This window comes from Periplaneta americana, chromosome 16 (assembly GCF_040183065.1).
Source record: "Periplaneta americana isolate PAMFEO1 chromosome 16, P.americana_PAMFEO1_priV1, whole genome shotgun sequence".
NCBI classification, from domain to species: Eukaryota; Metazoa; Arthropoda; class Insecta; order Blattodea; family Blattidae; genus Periplaneta; species Periplaneta americana.
The window spans coordinates 161,383,693-161,407,601 of NC_091132.1; the positions used below are offsets into that span (position 1 = coordinate 161,383,693).

At 35.6% G+C, this 23,909-nt stretch overlaps 1 protein-coding gene across 3 annotated transcripts in view; it reads left to right on the top strand.

Annotated features, from left to right (window-relative positions):
- LOC138691650 (gastrula zinc finger protein XlCGF26.1-like) overlaps nucleotides 1–18,458 on the top strand; it is a 54,368-nt gene extending 35,910 nt beyond the window's left edge. Inside the window, exons 1-5 of one of the 3 annotated variants that reach the window (XM_069813844.1) lie at nucleotides 5,614–5,745; nucleotides 8,868–8,965; nucleotides 12,581–12,718; nucleotides 13,040–13,119; nucleotides 17,043–18,458. In XM_069813844.1, the coding sequence (XP_069669945.1) occupies nucleotides 8,873–8,965; nucleotides 12,581–12,718; nucleotides 13,040–13,119; nucleotides 17,043–18,117 (1,386 nt within the window). In that variant the 5' untranslated portion in view covers nucleotides 5,614–5,745; nucleotides 8,868–8,872 and the 3' untranslated portion in view covers nucleotides 18,118–18,458. Of the gene's footprint in view, nucleotides 1–5,613; nucleotides 5,746–8,867; nucleotides 8,966–12,580; nucleotides 12,719–13,039; nucleotides 13,120–17,042 lie in introns of those variants that run through there. The other 2 variants (XM_069813847.1, XM_069813846.1) reach the window with 2 other exon arrangements.
- Nucleotides 18,459–23,909: the final 5,451 nt, after the last annotated feature.

Consider the following 23,909-nt stretch of genomic DNA (forward strand, 5'->3'; position numbering starts at 1 on the left):
TTGAACGTGAACTGCAGTGGGTACCATCAGACATGCTTCAGTTTTTCCTCTGAGGAAATCCCTAAAAAGAAGTATAAACCAAAGGCGCCAAAGGAACTTTTCTGCCTACCTAAAATCTATGCGAGATCTTCGAGTTATACCACCAGAACTGCTGTCTTAGCATTTGTTCCTGTCGAAGATGTACCAGCGTGTTTTCATACTGTTCTCGAGACCATGCTGAGCATTATGACAGATTTCGTCAAATATGAGAAGGCCACCTACATTGGGATTACTGCAGGAGGGCCTCGGCCTGCTACAGAAGCTCGATATCCTCCTCACTTATGGAATCAGTTGGAAGCAACTAGGTCAAATGATCCACGCACATTAACACAGAAGCATGGCACAACCGCTTCCAGAACATTGCTTGTAAGAATCATCCCACTGTATACAAACTCATGCATTATTTAAACAATGAGCGATCCGATATAGACAGAATGATCCAGGGCTTGGATCTAGGACGAAGAGTAAAAGAGGACAAAAACGAAAATATAATAGCGTATATATAAGGCTGCAAAATATTTCACAAATATATGATGAATTCAAAGACGAAGAACGTATCGCTGAATATTTGCTTGCCTGTGGTTACAACATTCAAATCTGAATAAATCCATCCAGGACTCGGTTTCTGCAATAAAATGGGCTTAAAGTATTTCAGGAGACATGTAAACTATTCAGAACTTCGTTCCACCAAAATTATTGCAATATCAATTTTTAAAATATATAAAATAATAACTACTGTATATGTGAATTTCCTTTGTTCTAATTTTCCCTTGGGTCAATTTCTACGGGTAAATTCTCCATTGTGTGTGTCCATTGTCCATGTGTCAAATTTCATTTGGGTGAATAATATTTTATGTGAACTAGCACCGATATAAATGTACTTGAACGATACGAAATATACAAACATATATGGGAAAAATGAGGTAGGCATACTTAGCAAACTGATTATATTCTCTTGTTCATTACTCAATTACTAATATACTGTTTGGAAAATTTAGATTTATACTGTACTAAATAATTGATTATATGGCGATCTTAGTCGTGTTAATTGTGTAAGCATGTGCGGCTAACAGCTCTTTCGGTGCTTCTTCACACCATCCTCAGAGCCTACTAGATCTCGGCGTCATCTCGAACTTCGCTGCCTGTTGTGTGGATGCGTTCGATTGTTGAAAAGTGTTGAAATGTGGTGTCAAACAGTGTGTGTGTTCTGATATTGATGTGTGTGTTGAGAATTTGATCAGGGTCTGTTTTAGTGTGTCTATATATTTCATATTGTTCTAGTGTGTTGAGTTTTTGATTTGTATGTGTAGAATTTCCATGTCTGTATTTATGTTATTATATGTGTGGTTAGCATTAGCTATGTGTTCGGCTTATGTAGATGTATTGTGTCCTCTGGTTATTGCTTTAATGTGTTCTTTGTATCTAGTTTGGAATGATCTGCCTGTCTGTCCAATGTAGAAACTGTCGCAATTATTGCATGTGAGTTTGTATCGTTGCTTACGTGACGGTTTGTATACGCCTCATATCCTTACATAATTAACACGAGTAAGATCGCCATTTAATCAATTATTTATATTCCAGTGTTAAAAGTAGTGTACGAAAGATACAACATGGATTATACAGTTATACTTAAAACGTATATAGGCGTAGAGTTTTTGTCGATCAACATTTGAACAAATATGTAATGTATTTTCATTACAATTTAAACAGCAAAATAATTATATCCGTAATGGATAAATATCTCAGACCAGATGCTGATCCTAATTTTGATTTGGCTAACAAAGTATGGACTTATTGGCTGAAGAATTTTGATAATATTTTATCTGCAGTGTTAACTACTCTTTCAGATTCAACAAGTTAAATCTGATTAATTATGTATCTCATTCTGTTTATGGTTGTATAAGTGAAATTAATAGCCTACGTAATTATGAATTTGCCTTAGCCACTCTCAATGCTCCACATATAGCCCTGGAGGAACGTAATGAAATATATACTAGACATTTACCTGCAAATAGAAGAGAGCTATGTGGACAACCTATAGCTCACTATGGGACTATTCAGACACTCCTAACTCTATGTAATACAGGAAACTACTGTATTTTAAAGCCGTAAATCGACCTCAAAATGATTATATTCGTGACCTTTTTTTTTTTTTTTTTTTTTCCTGGACTCTCTTCTTCTCAAATACGTCAGAGGGTTTTGGAAGGTAATCCTCTCACACAGGCTTTACGCTAAAAAATAAATAATTGTCGCAAAAATCCACAAATGAAAAAATAAATTTGTGTGAAAAATAAGAAAATCTTGTAAAATATTCTAAATAATTGTACAAAAAAGATTAAATTAATAAGATTTATAGAAACAAAAAGTTATGTAACTTGTTTCTTGGAGTTTTATTACTTTAAGTCCATCTTACGACACTCTAGATGTGCATATGCAAATAAATCGTTAGACGTAGGTGTGTTTAGAATCCATTAACGCTGAATTTACATCATATCAATATACGTTATTTTATACGCACTCTAAACATTCAAATTCCTTACCAGTAGGCTCTTCAAGATTTGTTATTAGCAGAGTGCTAACTGCTTTTACTCAAAGACAGTTTCTAATTACAATTTTTACAAGATTTATGGAACTAAATCCTCGCCCACAGTTTACGATATGCTATGAAATTACTGTATATAAGTCAATTAGAAGAAATTTTTCATTTCGCTTGTTAACTTGCATGTATTGTACCAAATTTTTGAAATCCATTCCTGAACAACTATTGTTCAATATTTTCTTGAACATTGTCCGTGTCAATGTGTATTTGTGTAGTCATTTAGTTGCTCCAGACCTGATTAGTTGAAACATACCTGATTTCATTTTCTCCATTACCATCTTCATTTCTGAAGTCCAATGTGGTTGTCACATATTTGCGCATTTATATTCAAAATTTGTTTCATTTTTAGAAGTCGAGTAGTGAAATGCGAGAACTGCGACTGTGGCTTAAAGTGTGCTGTCACATTACAGCAAGCTGTGGAACAAGTTTGAACTGTGAACTTTCTTATAAGAACAGACAGAAACTGTCAAATTCGTACCGCAGTTCACTATTCTCTGCTTCTACTGATAATGGCAAACTTAAACTAAAACTAAACAGAAGAATCTGCTTATTCAGAATGTGCATCCACGCCTGATTTACAGCCGAATGCAGCACACTATTTCGCCATAATAATGGTGAAATTAAACAGTCAACTCATTAATAGAAGTTTTTCTTTCGCCTAAATATCCATTTCCCATGTTAATTATGAGCCGTGCCCACTACCACGGCCGTTCACCTAGTACGTCACTTCATCCGTCAGAGCGTTCTCAGACGTCACAGTATAGATTACGCTATCAATCCTTTCATTTGTTCTTTCCAAATAATCCTATTGGTCGGTTTATTACGTTTCACGATGATAGAGGGGGAGAGAGTTTACCTGTTTTAACGGAGATACACGGAACGTCACTCGGGTTCCGGTACGCGGCAGATACACTTAACAAGACTTAAGCTCTCGTACGCGGCAGGTACATTTAACAAGACTTGGGATTTTTGTACGCGGCAGATATAAACAACATCACTCGGGATTTTGTACATGCTGGAGATAGACAGTGGAGTAGTTAAATTGCGTCGTGTGTGTTTGGGATTGTAGTGGATCGTAGTTTGAAACATCGCTTGCTAGTGATACGTCTTGGGGGCAAGTTATAGTATTTGCATCGAGTAACATATTTGTGAGATATATGTGTTTGAGGTAAATTGTATTGCGGATTATGTGATGAAATTTGATTTGAAACGTGAGTTCATGTTCCGAGACGGTTAGAGTGATAGAGCAGCGATTATAGTCTCACATTATTGTTTTAGTATTTTCCCTGCTCCATTTTGATTTGTTGGTTTCCTTTGCCGCTATTTTAGTTATCAAGTGCGTCGAGTTTCGTTGCTATTTAAATGATCTTTGAGATTGAAATTATTGTCCGTTACTTATTACGTGTATCTGTCTCCATCCCTCTCTCTCTCCGTTGGGTATTCATTTTGTAAAGTGCAGAGATTTGTGTTAGTGCAATTTGCACAGTTTATGTGAGCAATATGTGCAATGGGTAATGTATAGTGATCAGTTATGTAGTGCCTTATGCTGGGTAGATTTTGTCTGTTATTGAGTCTACATGTATTTTTAGTTTGCTTAGTCACATTGAGTGATACCTATGGTAGAATGCATCATGTATTAAGTTAATGTGCTGACTGGGTGTTGTGTTCAGATTCATACTCAGATAGTTAATATATATATTTAGAGAGTGGTTCATGACCAAATGGTTAATAGGTCAGTTTATTGATTATATATATATATATATATATATATATATATATATATATATATATATATATATATATATATATATTTAGAGAGTGCTTCATGAACATATGGTTAATAGGTCAGTCACTGGTTATCGAGAGACGGCCATATTGGACTGTGTTATCACTTATAAGAGTGTTGGCTCCAGCCTTGTGATACTTTCATGATTTATATATCCTGGCGATATCATTTCAGATTAGTTTGCCCTATTTTCATTCACCTATTTCATATTTATTGTTACTTCATTTTCCATTTATGTACATTGTTACTTATTATTGTTAATTATATTTGTTTTACAAATTCACACTATTCTTTTCTAAAAGTCTTCTACTGCGCACACCCAATCCTTCCAATGTGCCGTCCACCTGGCGAAACCAGCCAATATAAGAAAGATAAAGAGGAGGAGTGGATGATCGTACCGCCTCCGTCCTCAATTAGAAGAAGAGAGATTCGATTCAAGTAACACTTCACGTTTTTGTCAGAATTTATATACAGCCATGGACCAAATTGGTTGAAAGAGAGGGAAACGGGAGGAAAAGCTTTAAAATGCACAGTTGAAGGTGTGCTTGCAAGGGAGTTTGGGGCTGAGAAAAACTGAATATGTGATGTCCAAGCCTGTTAGCCACTTTTCTCTCTTTGGTTTCGTTCCTCCACTGAAAGTAATTTTGAAGGGGAAAAGCCGGAAATGTACCTAACCTAATAGCTACCGGTACCACAGAAAAGGGGGAGAGGGAGACGTTACAGAAGTAGGCTTAATTGTCACAAGAACAAACGCCGAAAGGTGTTAGTTGGACATTATTTTTTCACAGTGCTAGTGAAGTCCAGTAAACTCGTTCATATGACAAGTGTAATAATCGAAGGCTGACCTAAGACCGCCATAAGAAACACCTGTATTTGTAAGTCTGAATTGTAAAAGTCCCCTGTGCGAATAAAGAGGGGTAACGTCGCTCATGTAACAGGGTAATGTACGAAGCTAAGCCAGTGCATCTTTGTCGAAAAAAGTTTGCAATATTAACGGAATCTCTATGGGCAAAAGAATGTAGGTCAGTGGCCCATTTCTTTTACGGTTCATCCCAATAAGCGTCTTAGAGGCTTAGGAAATCCTTTGGCAGGACGAATTTGTATACAGGTATTGTGTATCCAGTTTATAATGTTCATATTGCTGGGCATAAGTAATCCAGAAACCTATGTGTCACGGTCTTCTATGTGAATTGCTATCCTGCTAGCTTAGTTATCCTTGCTAGAAGATTCTTTTAGGACTGTGTACATATGCTGTATAGAACTAATTATACTGTGCTAATTTTGGTCTTACGTAGTACTTAAGATTTACGGCCCAAAGCAGGTATGTAAATGGAAATATTTCAGTGCCCAGTGGGCAATATACCGTTGCATTTTATTCCGCAAAAGTTAGGAGTAAACGACATCCACAGACTTTCTTCATGTCTTTCAATCCGTTGTGCTCCATATCCGCTTGTACTAGATACATGTATTTCTATCCTTGCGTAGCTTTATGTATAATGTATTTCGGCAAATGTTTTCACTTATTTCATATGTCATTCAGTTCATTCTTGCTTACCGATTGTATGTTGTATTGTCACATTCTTTTTGCAGTATTTGTGTATGAAACTTGTGTTTTGTGTATATTACTCTCCACATTAATCATTAAAAGCAGCCTCTGAATGTTGATAGAGAATGTTTTACTCTGATTATGCAGGAAGAAACAAGTACACAATACCGAAGGAGCGAATATTTGGTATACCGGTTCTCATGACGTCATCTTATTTACTCGGAAATAAAAACGAAATTACACTCCTGACCTCCCACTCCCCAACTCTCTTTCACTTCCTCTTATATCTGTCCCATCTTATATATTTTATATCTCTCAAAATATCACTTATTTCACACATTATTTATATTTTATCTACATTTAATCGACTGCAATGTATATTACTTACTGGCTTTTAAGGATCCCGGAGGTTTATTGCCGCCCTCACATAAGCCCGCCATTGGTCCCTATCCTGAGCAAGATTAATCCATTCTCTATCATCATTTCCCACCTTCCTCAAATCCATTTTAATATTATCGTCCCACCTACGTCTCGGCCTCCCTAAAGGTCATTTTCCCTCCGGCCTCCCAACTAACACACTATATGCATTTCTGGATTCGCCCATACGTGCTACATGCACTGCCCATCTCAAACGTCTGGATTTAATGATCCTAATTATGTCAGGTGAAGAATACAATGCGTGCAGTTCTGTGTTGTGTAACTTTCTCCATTATCCTGTAACTTCATCCCTCTTAGCCCAAAATATTTTCCTAACCACCTTATTCTCAAACACCCTTAATCTCTGTTCCTCTCTCAAAGTTAGAGTCCAAGTTTCACAACCATACAGAACAAACTGTAATATAACTTCTAACTTTCAAGTCGACCTGGTTGGCAGGTTGGTATAGCGCTGGCTTTCTATGTCCAAAGTTGCCGGTTCGATTCCGGGCCAGGTCGATGGCATTTAAGTGTGCTTAAATGCGACAGGCTCAGGTCAGTAGATTTACTGGCATGTAAAAGAACTCCTGCGGGATAAAATTCCGGCACATCCGGCGAAGCTGATATAACCTCTGTAGTTTCGAACGTCTTTATATAAAATATAACATTTTTTAACATTTTCTAACTTTCAGATGTTTCAACAGCAGACTGGATGATAATAGTTTCTCAACCGAATAATGACAGGCATTTCCCATATTTATTCTGTGTTTAATTTCCTCCCGAGTATCGATTATATTTGTTACTGTTGCTCACAGATATTTGAACTTCTCCACCTTTTGAAAAGATAAATTTCCGATTTTTATATTTCCATTTCGTACAATATTCTCGTCACGAGACATAATCATATACTTTGTCTTTTCGAGATTTACTTCCAAACCTATCTCTTTACTTGCTTCAAGTAAAATTCCCCTGTCTTCCCTAATCGTTTGTGGATTTTCTCCTAACATATTCACGTCATCCGCATAGACAAGCAGCTGATGTAACCTGTTGAATTCCAAACTCTCTCTGTTATCCTGGACTTTCCTAATGGCATACTCTAGAGCAAAGTTAAAAAGTAAAGGTGATAGTGCATCTCCTTGCTTTAGCCCACAGTGAATTGGAAACGTATCTGACAGAAACTGACCTATACGAACTCTGCTGTACGTTTCACTGAGGCAGATTTTAATTAATCGAACTAGTTTCCTGGGGATACCAAATTCAATAAGAATGTCATATAAAACTTCTCTCTTAACCGAGTCATATGCCTTTTTGAAATCTATGAATAACTGATGAACTGTACTCTTATACTCCCATTTTTTTCTCCTTTCTCTGTCGAATACAAAATATCTGGTCAATAGCAATGCATATTATATGTTCAAATTACTAACTTAGGTAGGCCTAATTGTCTTCGTGAATTATTGTCCCAGTGACATGTTGCTAAGGTGTGTGATTTGAGTGGAAGCTGTGGTGCGTGTCGTAGGAAAGTTGGTCAGGGATTATTTTGTGACAGTTGTAGAATGCGATTTCGTTATGGAAGTAGTAACACTGCTAGTGATGTGGTTATTCTCTGTGATAACTGGTCATGTGCACTCTGTCACTATAAAACATTAGTTGTGAAACAGGAGGAAACCATCGCCAACTTACAATATGAGCGGGACCTTTTCAAAATTCAATTGGGAAATTACACACTGAATATCGTTCTGAAACTTATCCGAGACTAATTTGTGTACTCCTACCGTTTTTTTTACTGTTTATTCTCTCTCTATTTTCATGACACATACTTTCCATTACCATTTCTATCTCTTACTTGTTACACACACACATATATATATATATATATATATATATATATATCCTAATCTCTTTTCCGCCTGATGCTACATTTTAACTCTCCTAATTCTTTGTCCTTATTGACATGTAACATGACTAATTCATACTCCTCCTTCACTTTGATATTTACATCACTTCACTAATTAATTTACTATCTTTACACTATACTCTTTCACTTTACATAATTTAAGCGACTCATACACTTATCTTGCATTGTTCTACACTGTGTCTTTCATATCCTTTGTTTTCTTTTTTCACTTCCTCTATTTCCTACTTTACTCGTCCGACACTATTTAGTAGACATCTGCATTTTGTTGAAAACGCCCGATCCAATCCAGTGGAACAAATCATATATAGAACTTAGAGACAAACACTATCGTGAAATCCTCGACTTTATCGTTAGACAACTTCCGTATCTTATTCCTAGTATCACATGCTCATCTGAGCTGATGTACAAACTCGTTTGTATTTTTGTGGTAACTTTTGTGTGCTGTGGCATTCGCACAGAAATAACACACTGCGTAGAAGTTGACTTATTATTGCCAAGCTAGTAAGTCTGTCTGAATATTTCATATTCTGCATATTAACTTATGTTACATAATTTCCTTTTCCAGTCGTAATGGACGTGATCAAGATGGAACCTGGGTCCGACCCAATGGGTATACAGACAAGTGGTGTCGCAGATATAGAAGAGAAGAAGCCTTTATCTCAGGTATATTGAGAGCAATTACTATGTATTTTATGCTCGACCATGCTGAAATGTCGTAATTATACACTTGGTAGCAGGCCTTTAATGGAACTCATTAAAGTACACATATTCATTAAAGTTCAGGTGTTTCACCAATCAGAAAATAGCACTGTAGCAATATGAAAACACAAATATCGATTATTCTCGGATATGCAATCGAAAGACAACTAGCGAAATGTCACGGAGGCTGGAAATCGAACACTGTCGCAGAATGTGATGTTGAAGAATGGATCCAAAATAGAATTGAAATCTCAAATACAATATTAAACTCAGTCGAAATAAACAACACACAAATTAACATAAATTCACCGTCGTCTTCCGGCCTTTCCAGCATATTCCCACAAATTCATTTCACCAATTACACAGTAAATCACCTACATCTGAAATAAAGTCAGTTCTGTTACTATAATAATTAGCGTTAATTGTAAATAATGTTCAAATAAATGCATTTTGTCATCTCATTTTTCAATGTCTAATTTAATTTCAATGTTATATGAAGATTAATGTTTATTTTACTCTCTAGATTATATCATGGTCAATGCGGACATTTGTTTCTCGGAAAAATTCAATACTTTCGCGTTTGCGCACATCTCACAATTTACGAGCTATTGCACAAGGTCAGTTCCGCCCCTCAATCAGATAAGAATAAAAGGAATACTTCTGAATAATTTCAAGTTAGAAATATGGTTGAACATAAAAAGTCGTATGAACCTTGACTATAATGGTAATTAAGACGCTCGTATGAAAATTATGAAACTCTCTTGCGCTCGTTTCATAAGCAAACTCGCGTCTTAATTCCTACCGTTATGGGCTCGTTGCATAATTTTCTATTCTAAATGCGTCATTTCTAACTAGGGAGCGCATTCCTTTGTAATTAATTGCTCTTTCTGCACGAGATGAAACACAACTAATGAAGTTGAAATTTGTGAATGTGAAGTTACAAACGGAATTTTATTTCACATAAAAAACACATACTCACAAAATTGTGTGAATACTTACACTCAAGACATATATTTCAAACACAAAAACCTTGAAGTTTCTTTTACTTGCACGGACTTTTAGTATAACATTTAGATAATATAAAACTGTATCAATAATAGGTTATTTACAGGGAACGGATTTATATGGACTAAAAATATATGAAATATGTAAATATATATGTAGTTATTTTTACCAAAATATGGAATTAAATATGGATTTTTACCAAAATATGGAATTAAATATGGACTTAAAATTATAAAAAAATGACTATGTACGTTAAATATTGGTACATTTTAATCAAACTAAACAAAAAATATAATGGACGTACCTTATCTTCCAATGTAGTTTCAACAAAACACAATTTTTATTGTCTGTTACCATAACAATAGGTTACAAACATTTCTTTCAAGTGCTGAAAAGTGAATCTTCTTCTATTGTCTCTGAGGATAGATTTATACTGACTAAAAGAGCGTTCGACGTCACAAGAAGTAACTGGTACATAATTCAATTTCACAATGTCTGCTGGGGATAAGTCCAAGTTAATCTTCACTGTTGATTCACCACTCATCACAGCAACAACCTTTTGTAGTTCTTCATATCCAGGGTTTTTTGAAAGTACAGTGTCCACCTTAGCTCTTACTGCATCTGCAACTTTACCTCTACCACGATTCAGTTGTTCCACAGTACTATTTATAATTTCAAAACTTTCAGATAGTGAAAGGTGCCTATTTTGGAGACTTTTGAGCGTTTTTATGATGCATGAAAATGTATGCTGAATGTGAGCTAAGTCATTCTTCACACTTATGTCACAGGTAACTGTTTTCGCAGTATCAATTGAGACTGCATCTTCAGAGTCCAATGCAAGGAGAACATTGTTAATAGAGTCTATATGTTCGGCATAATATTCAACTGCTTCTAGCCATGTACCCCATCTAGTTAAAATTGGCTTTGGTGGCAATGGAATTTCAGGGTACATTTCTTTCAACACGTTAACTCTACTGGGAGCTTTGAGAAATACTTTTTTCACTGATGAAATCAACAAATCTACTTTAGGGAAATTGTCTCTGACCACTTCTGCCACACGATGAAATGCATGCGCCACACAAGTAAAATGAGTCAATTTAGGATATACAACAGATAATGCTTGTCCAGCTTTGACCATATAAGGGGCAGCATCGCTAATAAAGAATAACACATTATCGTACATAATACCCTTTGGCCACAGGATACCCATAGCTTCGTTGAACAGTTTAACTATAGTTTTGTTATTGCACTTTTCTAGAACATCACAATGTAAAAGAATTCGTTCAGAATATTGTTCACTTAACAAACCGATAACTACATTACCAACAAGTCTACCTTCTTTGTCGGGAGTCTCATCAATGGAAACCCAAATTGAACTATCTTTAATTTCATCTCTTATCTTCTGTATTGTCTCATCGTAGATGGATGGAGCATACGTCTTCCTAAGTGTTGACTCATCCGGGATTGTATGTTGAGTATATTTTTCAAGGAATTCCCTGAAGACCTTATTCTTTAGTTTGTAGAGAGGAATATCAGCAGAGATGAGAGAACGGCACAGGTCGATGTTAAACTCAGATCTTACATTCGATGTTGTTGGTTGTGTTAAAAACAATTGTCTCTGCTTGGAATTTAGTTGTTTGTTGGCCTGATGTTTACTAGTTGTAATGTGTTGTTGCACCAGGAACTTTTGTGTAGATGATACTGCACACTGACACAAATTACAAAATAATATTTTATTGTCAGTTGATAAACCATCTTCTTTAAATTCTGAAATGTAACTTGTTAGTTTTGATTTTAAATTGACTGAATGACGTACTTTTGGCATATTTACCGTCTTTATAGTATGATTTACAAAACTGAACCTATGTGTACTCTGACTGGCATTTAACTGTTGAGCTGCACAACTGAAGTCTGTTAAAAATTTTAAATTAAATTAATACAGTTTTGTAACTTACTTTCCCATTGTTGATAGGACTGCTAATTTTCAAATAACTCTGATGTTAAAGGGATTACTGAACATGTGTTTAAATCTCTATTGTTGAAATGTATTTTTAAAAGTTAATGGAATTTTGTTTTGTTTTATTGTTAAACCTAATATAATATGGACTGTTTTATATGAAATATGGAAAATATATGGAAATTAACGAAAATATGTACTAAACTCTAAAATATGGAAAAATATGGAAAATAAAAGTAGGATTTTTCAACCCTACACATTGTGAAACATAAAGATAATGCAAAATATAAATTATATTAGCTTTATAAGTAAATATGTATTTACATATAAATCCTTTCCCTGGTTATTTAGAATGACATTAACCTTTATATTTTGTTGTGGATCTTTCTGATCATACTGGCAAAAAATGTGATACAATAAATGTATTCTTTTACACGTATTTGCTGCGCTACAACGCTTTTCAGATAAATTATTTAAATGTTGGTTTTGGAATAGGTACTCTTGCGTTTGTTGACATCAGTATTAATAAAAATGTGGACGGACTTTTTAAATAGTCACGGGATTTCGTGAACAACTTTTATACTTTTTGTCTAATTATTTTGTTCTTTATGTTGCAGGAAGGAAATTTATTAGATTTGGACGTCACTAAATTAAAAACTGAATGTATAGATCACAGGTATGACATTAAATCGGAGATAGTATTTGAGGAATCTGCAGTGTCAATTGACTTTCCCATGCTGAAGAGTGAAGCTGGGGTGAGTGCAGTTTATGAAGTGTGTTGGTCGATAGTTCTCTCTCTGTTACTTTCTGGCTGACGTAGCTGCTACAGTCATCCCAGTGATAAATTTTACTGTCCAATTTTTAAGTTAATAGTTTTACTAGCACTGTTTAGTTTATTTGAATCATATACCGTTCTTGGTGGTAATCCATTAGTGACAAAACGGATGCCCACATCCTTCACAAAATATTTTCATTACTGACTTTGCTTTAAAGATTGGATGAGTTGTACATTTTTACTGCTTGATTTTCATGTATTATAGTGCTCTGTGTCTGTTTTATATAATCTTCTGCTACAGGAAGAGTTTTGTGAGTTGGATCAAGTGAAGGAGGTCAAACTGGAAGTAGCAGGAGAAGAGGATGAAGTCTCAACTGACAGGTGAGTATAATATACGAGTCCCTAGTTTGTTGTTGGTTTTACTGCTTTATTTAAATAGTTACAACATAAATATATTTGTAATTTCAACGTGATTATTTTTATATGAAAACTTAAGTTTACCTTGCGAACATAAATGGCATGAATGATATAATATCCTATCTCTATCACGAACACCTGCCCTGCTGCTACTTCATCACTCCTACAACTACTCGAGATGATGTTGCTGCTAACAAAGAAAATACCAAGGCATAGACCTGCCTTCAACTTTTCTCATTTAATGGAAAACAGTTCACTGACCATTTTCATTGACTAATGGAATGTAGTCAGGAAATATAGTTCCTGTTGTTTTCTCAGGTCTGATTCGGCAGTTCTGGTAGGCGTTTGTGTATAGCTTTGAAGGAAGTGAGTCCTACTTCTCTGCAGCATGTCCATCACAGATCCTGACTCCTAATTAGAAAATCTACGTGGATTTCAATTTTTGTATTTAGAAATTTCGTATTATTATTATTATTATTATTATTATTATTATTATTATTATTACTATTATTATTATTATTATTATCATTATTATTATTATTGTCATTATTATTATTATTATTATTATTATTATTATTATTATTATTATTGTAAATTTTAATTATGTTCTATTTTTAATTTCATAATACTCTTGTGTGAATTGTAGTGGGCTGTTATTTGTCCATATCTGTTGATGAGCACATTACTATAATTGGAATAAGAATAGCCTGTTATGTCTCATTAAGAGCAAAGGTTTTCCCTAGGGGGTAGGTCTTTAGTAACTCATGTGGTGATCTATTCCGTGTAAGAGATATGTGGCAGTTGCTTCGACACAATCAGTAAAGTTTTGGTTCTGTCACAAACTTCCTAATGCCTGCACACGCACACTGATAGACTTATATATTTTGTTTTAGTTTTGATACTTCGTGAACCATTAAAACAGCACACTGGAGGATTCTATGCATATTTACGGTGCTTGGTCACTGATTATACAATTGATATTTTAATAAAAACAAAAATGAAGATAAATACGTTATTATTATTATTATTATTATTATTATTATTATTATTATTATTATTATTACCGGTTCTAATATTTTTATTCTTATTACAATTATTATTTTTTTGTTATTACTATTACTCTAATGGCGACAAAATTGCTTAGGAATCATTGTCCCATTGCACCCATTACTTTACTCATCTCTTTCTAGAATGTCAACTCCTTTTATGGTCTTGGCATGTATGTTGATGTAGATGTTGTCTGTCCATGTCTTCTTTGGAATTGCATAAGATGCAGGTTGGTGTTGACAGTATTCCAAAGTGGTGAAGATATTTCACGAGGCAATGATGATCAGTGCTGAGGCAGAACGTTCCAACTCTTGTTCTCTCTGATCACTCTGCTGTGTTCAGGACTACAGTCGTCCGACGATTATGCTGCATTCCTTATTCCATTACGTTATTATTTGTATTTACTGTTTCTTTGTTAGAACAATGTGGTGCGCTTTTTTAATGGTTAAACCAGGAGAAGGTGCATAGCAGGGAAAAGACCGCACTTTGTTTTAAATCTGCACTACTTTAACGGCATGAATACTCTGACATCTTCAGTTTTTCATATCCTTAAGTAGTGCATTGTTGACAAATTTTTGCACCTGAAATAATCAAAGTTGTGCTTTATTTTGAACAGATGCTTGTTCGTCTTATAGCACCGTGTTTTTGATCACATACACTCTGTATATCTCTACATGAAAATGCATTCCCCCTTATCCCAGTAAGGTGTGCATTGCATTAAACTGGCAAATTGTGAAGGTGTGACTTCCCACTCCATCATAACCTTAAATAGAGCATTGTTGACATTTTGTGAACTTGCAACACTCACAGCTGCACACCTATACTTTAGTGCTCATTCTTTCTGGCTTGTTGGCAATCCTCACTTTATATAAAGAACAGCTTACTTTTAGGTTATGCGTTTTATAAGGAGAACGATTCTGCATTATTCATAAAATATTGATATATTACTTGTGTCAATGTAATAGTACTGTTTTATTACATTGGACTTAATGCGAAAATTAAAACTTTTTTTTCTTTGTTTTTTTTTTTTTTTGCATAATATTTTAATATTCATTTCTGTTGAATTTTTCTTCTTGTTTTATTTCTTTTCATAATTTTCCTATTTGTATTAGAGATTTAATTAAATCATTCTGTCGCTGCAATTTAGATTATAGCATTATAAGCAAATTTAATATTGTAATTACTTTTGAAAGAGAAAAATTGCAATGCAAAATTATTCTAAATTTTACACTAAACAACAATGTAATTTTATTATCTCAACAATAGTGTCTGCACTCCACACAGTGACACTGTATTCGTTATTGCACTCCACAGACGATAATGACAATTTACTTGGATTATTGAGAACAACAATGAACTGTTTATTTTAACTAATGTTCACAAAGCACTATTTACAAATCAGAACTGTCAGTTCTCAGTTCGTTTGCCTTGGCTAGGAAGCTCTTCTAGCTCAGGCACTCGAGTTCACAGTATCTCGAACCCCAGACCTTCAGAGACAGTCCACTGTACTCGAACTCAGGTCCTCCAACCGCGGTCCACTGCACTCGAACTCAGGGCTTCAAATGCTCACACAGCTGCGGACATACTCAAGACGGACTCCGTTCTCGAAGCTGGCTTCACTGCTACACAAGACTGGCTTGCTGTTCACTGACTACAATACTGCAACTCACTAAACTGCTCCCCAGTTCACTTGCGTGTCGTAATTTATAACCACAGCATAGTTGCGAGAGAGTTCCACGCGTGTCCAGAGATAGCACTCGAACAATCCGGACCCCTCTCCTCTCTGCCACGGTCGCTCTTTCCCCTCTCTTCTCCGCGCGTAGCAGTTTGCTTCCTTCCCCTCTCGGCAAGCACCAGATGCGAGCGCAACCTCCCCTCACCGCGTCGTAGTACACCGCCCCTCTGCCCTCTCGTCTGCAGACGCTCCCCTGGCTGCCACACCTAAGCGACCAACGTTTTGTCTGCCGGGCGCCCTGTCGGACATGCTTTCGAATCCCGACGTAGCTGTCACAATATAATAAAATGTTTGAAGCTTTTATTGTTAAATATCGTGCAAAGTATAAAATAAGAATAATATGAGGAAACAAAATGCTTTAGCAAAAATCAGTAAGTTGAGCTTCATACCATATTTTCAGTAGCGTGGTCTATCTGACCACGTGCGTTTCCTCATGTTATAACATGTATGAGCCTTCTCCCGAGTTAATGCCAGGGCCACACATTTCTTAGCTCTAGTTGATAATCATTCTAGTTGCTAACAATTTGGCAGTGACTTAAGATTCTTTGCACTGAGATTATTTTACCTTATGATTTCTATTGATAGATGTATATTTCTATAGATGCAGGACGGGTTGAATTACTGATTGAGTGGATAGCAGTTTCACGGTCTGAGGTGCCTACAGAATTTCTGAATCAATTTTGCTAAATGTGTTCCCCGCTTTCGATATGTAAATCTTCAAGTATTTGTACTCTTCTTAAGAGTATTATTATTTTGTTATTATTATTATTATTATTATTATTATTATTATTATTCTCATTACTATTATTATTATTATTATTATTATATTTCTTTGAAAATACTACAGATATTACTACTAATAGTACCTCCATTAGTGCTACATTTATTATTATCATTATTATAACTATTACTACTACTACAATCATTATTCCTGTTGTTATTATAATTACTATTATTATTTACTTTTTTTAAGTTAGTCTGTACAGAAGTAACTGATTGTGAAAGTCCATTATCAATTTCTCCTCTATTATTTTGTTTATGGCGTATATATTTCCTAATTGGAAATTTAAACATTCTTTCCACTAATGACAGTTATATTTGTTAGTGTTGCAGTTAGCCATAGTAGTGGAGCTGCCAAATTCTGCGAAAATATTCATGAAGAGGACGACGGCAAGAAATACGATTGTGACATTTGCGGAATGTCTTTTGTCGACTTTGCAAGACTCAAAGGCCATGATCTCGAACACAAATGTCACAAGGAATTCAATTGCGATGTGTGTGGAAAGTGTTTTTCCCAATCGGGAGATTTCGAAAAGCATTCACACGTTCACTCAAGCGAAAAACAATTCAGTTGTGACGTTTGTGGAAAGTGCTTTTCAAAGTCCGTCTACTTGAAGAAGCATTCAAGCGTGCACTCAGCCGCGAAACCATTCTGTTGCGACGTATGTGGGAAGTGCTTTGCAAGATCAGAACATCTTAAAAGACATTCAGTGGTACACACTGGCGACAAGCCTTTCGGCTGTGACGTTTGTGGAAAGTGTTTTTCTCTCTCGAAATATCTCGATACGCACTCATTCGTACACTCTGGCGTAAAACCATTCATTTGTGAGGTTTGTGGAATATCCTTTTCAAAGTCCGACTCTCTCAAGAAGCATTCACTCGTGCACACAGGCGCGAAACCATTCAGTTGTGATGTGTGTGGAAAGAGTTTTTTGCGCTTGGCTCATCTAGAGAGGCATTCACGCGTGCACACAGGTGCGAAACCATTCAGTTGTGACGTGTGTGGGATGTGCTTTTCAAACTCCGACAATCTCAAGAGGCATTCACTCCTGCACACAGGCGCGAAACAATTCAGTTGTGACGTGTGTGGGAAGTGTTTATCAACCTCTTCAATTCTTAAAAGTCATTCAGTGGTTCACACCGGCGAGAAGCCATTCAGTTGTGACGTTTGTGGAAAGTGCTTTTCGCTCTCGAACTCTCTCCATAAGCATACATTCCTACACACAGGCGTGAAACCATTCAGTTGTGACGTCTGTGGAAAGAGTTTTTCGCGCTCCGCATATTTGAATATGCATTCACGCGTACACATTGGGGAAAAGTCATTCGTTTGTGACGTGTGTGGCAAATGTTTTATGAGGTCTTCAGATCTAAAGAAGCATTCCCGCGTGCACAAGGCATGAAGTCGTGTGATGTGTGTGTTGAGTATTTAGCACTTCCGGATAATCTCCTGATGTTCTTTCGTGCAAAACCGTTCTGTTGTGGTTTGTTTGGAATGGAGTTTTCGCTCTCGGAAAATCTTAATGTGTATTCACGTTTCTACACATGAGAAATTGTTCAGTTGTGATATGTGTGGAATGCATTTTTTATGACCGAAACATCTTTATATACATTTAGGCGTGTACATAATTATATTTCATTATGTATATTGAAATTTCCTATGCTTTAATCACTGTATAATTTTATTATGCTAGCTTTAAATTTTACATCAGCAAGAAACTCTTTGTTCTTAATTTTTATAATATATTGTCTACTTTTTTTATTTCTAACGCCAGTATTTTGTGTAAATTTTGGAATTAAGGACGAAAAGCTTAAAAATTTAAAGAAGTATATAAAAAAAGCCAAATGAAGTACTGTATATTATTTTGAAAAGAAATTTTAACGCCTTAATATAACATTGGAGACTATAAAATTAATTATTAAGTACCATTCCAAATTGTTTTAATATTATATTGATTACTTAAAATTATTATTAGTAATGACTTACACCCATTCAGATGATGAAAATGTCGCTTGAAGCGCACCGTTTTGATGCCCTTCTGCGAATCCCTCTTTACGCATCAGCAATAATGCACCAGTGTTCCTTTGTTTCATTTGCCCTGGTACCTTATTTTCATATTTTTCAAATCCTGAAGAACGTAGAATGGTTTACGCAGGTAATTAATAAATCCATGCTGTTGATTGCCGGATTCATTACCTACTTTTGGAATTCTGCTCTTTGGTACTGCAATTTAACCGGAAATAGTTTTATTGCACTCCTGAAGAGACTTTCTGTTCACAATATAAACAGACATTTAAGACCTATCTACGAATTTCAAGAAGTACCATTCGAATAAATATAGAAATGAAGTGACTTTCATTTTTTAAATTTTCCCTAGTACTGGTAGGATTAAAAAAGTAAAATTTAGCTTTTCTTTTTTCATAACTTGTAATTACATTGTTTTATAACGTTTTAGTGATTCTATTATGTCTAAATTGCCAGCTTTAACGTAGTAGTAGTAGTAGTAGTAGGAGTAATAATAATAATAATAGACTACAGGAATACAGACAAATATGGAGGTCACATGTCATCAGTATGCCTCGTGCTAGAATTCAACGCCAAATTTTAAATTACCATCCTGTGGGGAAAACGTCTTTGGGTAGACTGTTAAAGCATTGTTAAGAGAGCATAACGGGCCATTAGGCTCAATACATGCAAGGATGATGATAATAATAATGAAAATGATGATGATAATGATGACGAAGATGATGATAATATTTTGACATTTTTATGAGTTTCGAAAAATAAATGTGTATATTTAGTAAATTGGACTTGATGAAGCGGACCTACTTATTGTCTTTATAACTATCGATAGTGTGGAACTAAAAACTGTAAACAGATTCTTTGAAGCAAAATAGTTGCACACCGGCGTTATTATTGTTGTACTCAAACCAGGCTAGTCCGCACAATGGAAGTTGGCCAAAAAGAAAATTCTCCCATGAATATTGATCTAGGAATATCCACCCAAAGTGATTACACCCAACTATTTTCATTATTACGCTCACTCACTGGAAATTCACCCTCTGCGATGAAGTTTAGTTCATTTCATGATAAATACATTTTTAGCAATTCGTTTCCGTGGTAAATTTTGTATTCAGAAATGTTTTAATCTATATGATTATTTGAAGTTCTTTCTTAACAATTCAAATATTCTTTCCATGGTTGTACTTTTATTACAAAATGCTTAAGTTTAGATGACTATTTAGAAGGTATACATTTTCAATAGATATCCATGGAGAAATTATTCCAAGTATATTACTGATTAGTGTAGTTTATATGTACAATTTTCACTCCAGAATTGCCAATCGAACCAAGGGATCTGGGCTTGCAGAAGGAAATCTCATGGCGCAAACTGGGCGACCACTGGAGCACCAAATGGTTCCTATGTAGAAGTGCAAAATATAAAGTAGATGAAGATGTCCATCCTCCACCATATGAAGAGGTAGGAAGCAGGGCGTCGATGTACAGCACTAAATCAAGCGGCTCCAGCTCAGGTTATTGATCGTGAACTGCAGCGGGTGCCATCAGACATGCTTCAGTTTTTCATCTGAGAAAATCCCTAAAAATAAGTATTAACCAAAGGTCAAAGAACTTTTCTGCCCACCCAAAATCTAACCGAGATCTTCGAGTTATACCAGCAGAATTGCTGTGTTAGCATTTCTTCCTGTCGAATATGTACCAGCGTGTTTTCATACTGTTCTCCAGACATGCCCAGAATGATGACAGTTTTCGTCATATATTTCAAGGCCACCTGCATTGGGATTACTGCAGGAGGGCGTCGGCCTGGTACAGAAGCTCGATATCCTCCTCACTTATGGAATCAGTTCGAAGCAACTAGGTCAAATGATCCACGCACGATTGACACAGAAGCATGGCACAACCGCTTCCAGAACATTGCTTGTAAAAAACATCCCACTGTATACAAACTCATACATTATTTAAAGAATGAGCAATCCGATGTAGACAGAATGATACAGGAGTTGGATCTACGTCGAAGAGTAAAAGAGGACAAAAACGAAAATATAAACCTTATATATAAGGCTGCAAAATATTTCACAAAGGTATTATGAATTGAAAGACGATGGACGTATCGATGAATATTTGCGTGCCTGTGGTTACAACATTCGAATCCGAATAAATTCATCCAAGACTCGGTTTCTGCAATAAAATAGGCTTAAAGTTTTTCAGGAGATATATAAGCTATTCAGAACTTCGTTCCACCTAAATTATTGCAATATCAATTTTAAAAATATATAAAATAATAACTACTGTATATGTAATTTCCTTTGTTCTAATTTCCTCTTGGGTCAATTTGTTTGGGTGAATTCTCCGGTGTGTCCATTCTCCATGGGTCAAATTTGATTTGGGTGAATATTCTTTTATGTGAACTAGCACCGATATAAATGTACTTGAACAATACGAAATATACAAACATATATGGGTAAAATGAGGTAGGCATACTTACCAAATTGATTATATTCACTTGTTCATTACTCAATTACTAATATACTGTTAGGAAAACTTAGGTTTATTCTGTACTAAATAATTGATTAAATGGCGATCTTACTCGTGTTAATTGTGTAAGCATGTGCGGCTAACAGCTGTTTCGGTGCTTCTTCACACCATCCTCAGAGCCTACTAGATCTCGGCGTCATCTCGAACTTCGCTGCCTGTTTCGTGGTTTGCGTTCGATTGTTGAAACGTATTGAAATGTGGTGTGAAATAGTATGTGTGTTCTGAAATTGATGTGTGTGTTGAGAATTTGATGAGGTTGTGTTTTAGTGTGTCTGTATATTTCATATTGTTCTAGTGTGTTGAGTTTTTGATTTGTATGTGTAGGATTTCCATGTCTGTATTTATGTTATTGTATGTGTGGTTAGAATTAACTATGTGTTCGGCATATGTAGATGTATTGTGTCCTCTGGTTATTGGTTTAAAGTGTTCTTTTGTATCGAGTTTGGAATGATCTGCCTGTCTGTCCAATGTAGAAACTGTCGCAATTATTGCATGTGAGTTTGTATACGCCGCACATCCTTACATAGTTAACACGAGTAAGATCGCCATTTAATCAGTTATTTATATTGAAGTGTTAAAAGTAGTGTACGAAAGATTCAACATGGATTATACTGTAAGTTACTCCGTAAAACGTATATAGTAGCGTGCAAACTAATCCGGACAACGTAATTACTTATGCAAAAACACTCAAACAGGATAAAAAAAAAGGATCTATGACATACCTCAGTAATCTATGTGGCCTCCCTTGTTCCTAATAACTGCTCTGAGACGATTTGGCATGGATTCCACTGATTTCCCACAAATATTCTTCATTTCTTCATCGCGAAACCATACACCAATGAGGGCAGAAATCATCTTCTCCTTTGTAGAACAATCCATTTTTTGCATTCTTCTTTTGCAAATTGACCACAAGTTCTTAATGGGGTTGATGTCGGGTGAGTTGCCTGACCTGGGAAGTACCTGAATATTCTTCTTGTTGAAGAATTCTGTAGTTTTTCGAGACGTATGGCATGATGCCAGGTCTTGTTGGAACACACCTCTGCCATCCGGAAATGATTTTTGCAGCTGGGGTACGATTCTGGTTTCCATTAAGTGAATATATTTGTCAGAATTCATCATTCCCTTGGTAGGTATTAATGCTCCAGGCCCTTCATGTGTAAAACAACCCCAAAACATTACTTTAGGGGGGTATTTGGGTGCTTGTTGGAGATGAGCTGCTGCTACTTTTTCGGATCGTTTCCATACGTAAGAAACACGGTGGTCGTGGACCTCAAAATGAGACTCATCGGAAAAAAGTACATTCTTCCAGTCATTCACTGTCCAGTGTTGATGTAATTTTGCCCACATTAACCGTTTTTTGCACATAACAGGGGTTAGCAGTTGCTTCTTAATAGGCTTACGAGGCCTTCATCAAGCTTCCAAAAACCTACGCCGCACTGTTGTGACGTGAATATTCGCCCCAGTGGTAGCCATTAACTCGCGGGTTAAGACGACAGCAGTTAGTCTAGGATTTCATTTACTTTTCCTGGCAATTAAATGATCATCTGCAGGTGAAGTCTTCCTTTTCCGGCCACAGTTTCCTTTTTTGTGGGGTGTGATGGATCCAGTCTCCCTGTATCGTTTTATGATCGAATTAACAGTAGCCAAACCGATGTGTCATTCTGCAGCAATTTGCCTCTGTCATAGAAGAATGCTCTGCTACTGTTATAATTTTAGACCGTTTTCGTGGAGCTGTATCCATTTGTGAAGACGACAGAATGTACACAGGATTGCAGTATTAAATCTTCAACACAACTGAAATGCTTGTAAGTACAAAACGACATGCAAAATGTCACATATTATAAAAAAATAATAATGACAGACCATCAACAACGGAATTACACGTACTACAGATGTCAATTAAAGCGGTATGAGCAGCTGTGAGGCCAAGAATAACAGAAAATGTAAAAATATGTCATGTTCGGATTAATTTGCACGCTACTGTATCTCGTAGAGTTTTTGTTGCTCAACGTCTGATTAAATATGTTATGTATTTTCATTACAATTTAAACAACAAAATAACTATATTCGTTATGGATAAATATCTGAGACCGGATGCTGATCCTCGTTTTGATTTGGCTAACAAAGTATGGACACATTGACAAGTTAAATCTGATTAATTAGGTATCTCATTCTGTTTATGGGTGTATATGTGAAAATAGTAGCCTACATATTTATGAATTTGCCTTAGCCATTCTCAGTTCTCCACATATAGTCCTGGAGGAACGTAATGAAATATATACTAGACATTTACCTGCAAATAGAAGAGAACTATGTGGACAGGCTATAGCTCACTATGGGCCTATGCAGACACTGCTAACTCTATGTAATACAGGAAACTACTATATTTTAAAGCCGTAAATCGACCTCCAAATAATTATATTCGTGACCTTTTTTTTTCCTGGACTCTCTTCTTCTCAAATGCGTCAGAGGGTTTTGGAAGGTAATACTCTCACACAGGCTTTAAGCTAGAAAATAAATAATTGTCGCAAAAATCCACAAATGGAAAATTATATTTGTGCAAAATAAGAAAATGTTGTAAAATATTCTAAATAATTGTACAAAAAAGATTAAATTAATAAGATTTATAGTAACAAAAAT